General features: G+C 43.2%; 1 protein-coding gene across 1 annotated transcript; it reads left to right on the top strand.

The window, feature by feature from the left end:
• The first annotated feature begins 318 nt into the window (after positions 1-318).
• Positions 319-4,153, top strand: LOC146504789 (uncharacterized). Its single transcript, XM_085182848.1, has 4 exons — positions 319-525; positions 1,810-1,925; positions 2,316-2,438; positions 2,593-4,153. The coding sequence occupies exons 3-4, from the start codon at positions 2,402-2,404 to the stop codon at positions 3,231-3,233; spliced, it is 678 nt and encodes a 225-aa protein (XP_085038974.1). The 5' UTR covers positions 319-525; positions 1,810-1,925; positions 2,316-2,401; the 3' UTR covers positions 3,234-4,153.
• Positions 4,154-5,684: the final 1,531 nt, after the last annotated feature.

The raw sequence follows: 5,684 nt of genomic DNA on the forward strand, positions 1-5,684 counted from the left end.
CTCTGAGGCCGTGTCCTAGTCAGTGTGTCTCGCTAGATTTCTCTCTCTTCTGTTAATTGAGCCTTTTTGTTTGTTTTGTGCAGTTCTGGTTAATAAGTGAAATTAATAAAAGCCGCAGAAATATTTTCATTGCATTTCTGTTTGTTCTGTACTTGCTAACTGTCAGTTCAGAAGAAAATGTAGCTGCTGTTTGCCAACAAACTCAGTTCCTTTGCCCGATAATTTCCTTCAAAAAAATGCCTACATATATATTTATAAGCTGAGTTATTATATAGCTGAATAATTATATCTTTCAATTCATAACTAATAATGTTTTATTTTAAATTTGTGTCTTTTAGCTTCTTCTGCTTATTATTGTTATCCATCCATTTTCTTCTGCTTATCAAGGACTGGTTTACCCGGGCAGCAGCCTAAGCAGAGAAGCCCACATCTCCCTCTCCCCAGCCACCTCCTCCACTTCTTCTGGGATAACACCAAGACATCCTCAGGCCAGCTGAGAGATATAGCCTCTCCAGAGTGTCCTAGGTCTGCCCTGGGCCTCTTTCTCCTTTTCTCATCAGCCTCTCTTCAACGTGTAGGAATAGCAGCTCTACTCTGAGCCCCTTTTGAGTAACTGAACTCCTCAGCCTGTCTTTAAGGGAGAGGCAACACCCTTAGAGAAAGCTCGTGTTTTTCATCTGTCAGTCCTCTGCTCACCTGTCCCCAAACTCGTAAACAAGAGAAGATTAAAGTCCTCCGCTTGATGCTGCAAGTCATTGTTTTTTATTGTCTTTTTCTTAATATATTCAGATCATTCTAAAAATATCTGTACAACAGTTTGTTTATGCAGTCAGCATTTGTATATATACAGCAGTATTCTCAAACAAGCAACAGTGAACGCACCTGTGTGAGGCAAATTCCACAATCACAGTTCAATCAGTCCCCCCACCCTGACACTTTTTTCCACTTTAAGTGAGGAAATGGAATTAAATCTGACACATCTTTATCTTTTTTGGACATATCAACATATCTTTTTAAGGTTAAGAGAATATGGTCATCAGATTGGAGAAGCTGAACAATCAGAGCTGTGATAATGATATTTAAGGATATTTAAGGTGTGTTGACTGGTTTATAACGTCAGCTCATGTGAGAAAACATCTCATGCTAAAAGTTGCCGCTAGCTGCTGGTTGATGGTGAATTTATTGTGTGTTTCCACCGTCTGTACAGATGAAGAGTAGCAGAGCTGGAGATGAGGCAGGAGGAAGAGTTGACTCAATTCAATTTCACTTTATTTATATAGCGTTAATCACAACAACAGTCACCTCAAGACACTTTATACTGCAAGGTGGAGGCCCTATTGTAATACAGAGGAAACAAAATGATCAAAACAAGCCCTTTTGAGCGAGCACTTGGTGACTGTGGGAAGGAAAAACACCATTTTAACTGGAAGAAACTTCCAGTAGAAGCAGGTATAGGGAGGGGCAGCCTCTGAGGACTGGTTGGGGTTGAGGGGAGGGAGAAAGGACAAAGGACACGCTGTGGAAGAGAGCCACTCTATGAGCTGTTCATTCAGTTTGTGGTTTAGCTCGACTCCATGACGTTTCTGAACTAATGCTTTGCTCAATTAATGTTGCAATGAATTATGGGTGGATTTTACTGATATTCTATCTTTATGTTGTCACCAAACAGATCTACAGATTTAGGATTAGCTACAGGCTCCTCTACCCCTGCTAGCCCTTCTGTCCTGCCCAGGATGGCGCCCCTGGTGCCCCCTCATAAGGTCCAGCAGTCCTACTGTCCATCCAACAGCTCCTTCTCCCCTCTTACAGCCCCTATGGGAGCTCCATCTGTGGTGGCTACAGGCCTTACAGCTACAGCTACGGTGGCGGCTACAGCCTGGGAGGATACAGACACACACCTCACCTTGAGGACGTCCCCCCAGCAGGTTTGTGCAGCAGGCTGAAGAGATGGAACAGCAAGCACTCACATATTCATATGAGTACATTTAGTTGTTTTGAGAGGTGTACTCAACACAGGACAGTGGCTGCAGGTGCTGATTGTTTTGAGTTCAAAGTAATTAAGGCTGCTGTTGCAAAGTTTGATAATAGAATCTGAAGCTGGTAATGTTCAGGGCTGCAGTACACGTGTAAAGATGAGTCTGCTTGTATGACATCATATGTGCCTTTGTGTAACTCAGTGGCAAATAAATTGGGTACCATAGCTCCATATGCCATTAGTTACTTTACAAGTGTAAGGAAAAGCAGAAGGACTTGTTTTTGGTTAAGACCAGTTAAAATGATGAATGTCTTTCATTCAGTTTCCTTGCTTGGTTTAGACACTAACTGGGCGAGCGAGGAGGACGACCACGTGGTGGCCAGAGGAGAATATGACTTTACAGCTGCTTCTCAGGAGGAGCTTTCTATGCAAGCTGGAGAGATGCTCAACCTCGCTCCTAAAGGTGATGAGCTTTTTACTGGCTGCAGGACATTTGATTCTGAGTGCTTTGACCCAAAACCTTCTATTTTTGTTTTCCTTATCTTAGAAATAACAGATGAGGGCTCTTCTTTTGTGTGAGCGTGCCCCATGTTTACAACTATCTCCCTCGTGTTTAGAGCTACAGCCCCGTGTGCGTGGCTGGCTCCTGGCCAGCGTGGACGGTGAGACCACCGGCTCGTCCCAGCAAACTACGTTAAGATCCTCAGCAAGAGAAGAGACCGCCGGGCCACAGATGTGGAGAGGCTCGCTCAGGCCCAGCAGGCGAACACGCAGGCACCCCAAACAACCTCAGCTGCACAAATCTGTGTCTCTCCTGCAGCCCATAAACGTACAGCATCTACCCGCATCATGTACAGTACATGAAGGACCCGTCTCGTCAGATTCATTAGGCTCAGCTGTGTCCCCCTCCTGTGTTTCCTCGTTTCCCTCTGTGTGTATTTATAGTAGTGATGGCCAAACAAAGCTTTCTGAAGCTTGTGTTGAAAAACGATTCATTACTGGAAGCTTTTTAACACAGTCCTCTGTGGTGACATCTGCTGGTCAAAAATATGAAGAGCAGCTTGAATCTACAGAAAAACTGAACTGCTTCATTATGATTGCCCACTCTGCAGAGTGGAATTCACAATTGGACGTCACTGATCACGTGACTGTGGCCAAACGAATCGAGCATCGACAGAGTGCTTCTGAAGCGGTGTGTTGGTGTTTTCGACACACGCGCCGGAGCGTCAGCTTCAAGCGGGCCATCACTAATTTATAGCATTCGTGCTCTTGTGTGCGTTACTGGTCCGTCTGTGTTCCTCCAGGCTGTTTTTCCTGCTTGTCATCGTGTTTTAACTCCATTCCCTCGTGTCCAGGTTTCTTATCTGGTTCTCAGCTTTCCCAGTTTAGGTTTTGCTAGTTTTGTTTCTCGCCTCCCTCGCCTTTGTTTGTATGTCACTCTCCATAAATAAAGCTCACTCACATCAGCAGTGCCTGCATCTTGGGTCCTCCATTCATATCTCAACACGCAAACCCTGACATTTATTGTGTAGTTACATACTGCTAGGAAGTGCTGACAAAATATGAAATTATGATGCTGTTTATGTAGAGGCACAGTACCAACACAGAACAGCGGGGACACAGAACCAAAACCTAAGAACTAACATCACACATCAAGAAATCAAAGATTAATAAAACAAAACAGAAAACACTGAGCCAGCGACCCAGGACCGTGACATTCAGTTTCTCAAGGAGGAATCAAAGCAAACATTTGTTTCTTTTTATGAATAAGAGATTTCCTTTATGGGTTACGTGATGGTGTAAGTTCCAGCACAGCTCATTTAGTGTGCAGAAGTGCTCCGAGGCCCCTATGAAACACATGATTGAAAGAATCTAATAAATTAGAGGGTGCAGTAGCTGTAGTATGACTTTTTGTTCTCCTGCTGCATGACGACTTTACTTTTTTCTTTCTTTTGGTGGGAGGAAGTCGACATCTCAGTCCATTGTGACGTGCAGATCTTTGACTGGCTTATGAACTCCGTCAGGAGGAACTCAGCAGGAGAGGGAAACAAGGACCAACAAACCCGGCTTGGTAAAAAGGAACAAGAACAGAAAAAATCAACATCATTACACATCCCTGAGCTGTCATTTACACCACCTGTGGCGCTTGATTTATTGGTCACTAAACCTGGTGTGTGTTTGGTGCATCACTGGCTGCGTGTTCTCTGTTATTTGTCGGTCGTTGGGTTTGGGCGTTGATATTTGACATCACAGCAGAGAAGCGACTTTGGCATTGACATTTGACATCACAGCAGAGAAGCGAGTCTGGCATTGACATTTGACATCACAACAGAGAAGCGAGTTTGGCATTGATATTTGACATCACAACAGAGAAGCGAGTCTGGCATTGATATTTGACATCACAACAGAGAAGCGAGTCTGGCATTGATATTTGACATCACAACAGAGAAGCGAGTTTGGCATTGATATTTGACATCACAACAGAGAAGCGAGTTTGGCATTGATATTTGACATCACAACAGAGAAGCGAGTTTGGCATTGATATTTGACATCACAACAGAGAAGCGAGTCTGGCATTGATATTTGACATCACAACAGAGAAGCGAGTCTGTCATTGATATTTGACATCACAACAGAGAAGCGAGTTTGGCATTGATTTTTGACATCACAACAGAGAAGCGAGTCTGGCATTGACATTTGACATCACAACAGAGAAGCGAATCTGTCATTGATATTTGACATCACAACAGAGAAGCGAGTCTGTCATTGATATTTGACATCACAACAGAGAAGCGAGTCTGTCATTGATATTTGACATCACAACAGAGAAGCGAATCTGGGATTGATATTTGACATCACAACAGAGAAGCGAGTTTGGCATTGATATTTGACATCACAACAGAGAGACGAATCTGGCATTGATATTTGACATCGCAACAGAGAAGCGAGTCTGTCATTGATATTTGACATCACAACAGAGAAGCGAGTTTGGCATTGATTTTTGACATCACAACAGAGAAGCGAGTCTGGCATTGACATTTGACATCACAACAGAGAAGCGAGTTTGGCATTGATATTTGACATCACAACAGAGAAGCGAGTCTGGCATTGATATTTGACATCACAACAGAGAAGCGAGTCTGGCATTGATATTTGACATCACAACAGAGAAGCGAGTTTGGCATTGATATTTGACATCACAACAGAGAAGCGAGTTTGGCATTGATATTTGACATCACAACAGAGAAGCGAGTTTGGCATTGATATTTGACATCACAACAGAGAAGCGAGTCTGGCATTGATATTTGACATCACAACAGAGAAGCGAGTCTGTCATTGATATTTGACATCACAACAGAGAAGCGAGTTTGGCATTGATTTTTGACATCACAACAGAGAAGCGAGTCTGGCATTGACATTTGACATCACAACAGAGAAGCGAGTTTGGCATTGATATTTGACATCACAACAGAGAAGCGAGTCTGGCATTGATATTTGACATCACAACAGAGAAGCGAGTCTGGCATTGACATTTGACATCACAACAGAGAAGCGAGTTTGGCATTGATATTTGACATCACAACAGAGAAGCGAGTCTGGCATTGATATTTTACATCACAACAGAGAGACTGGATGTGATGTCAGAACCCTCTAAATCGTTTAATTTACAGATATTTAATTCCAATGATTTGACTGCATCATTGTGTCT

This window comes from Neolamprologus multifasciatus, chromosome 13 (genome assembly GCF_963576455.1).
Source record: "Neolamprologus multifasciatus chromosome 13, fNeoMul1.2, whole genome shotgun sequence".
Lineage (NCBI taxonomy): Eukaryota > Metazoa > Chordata > Actinopteri > Cichliformes > Cichlidae > Neolamprologus > Neolamprologus multifasciatus.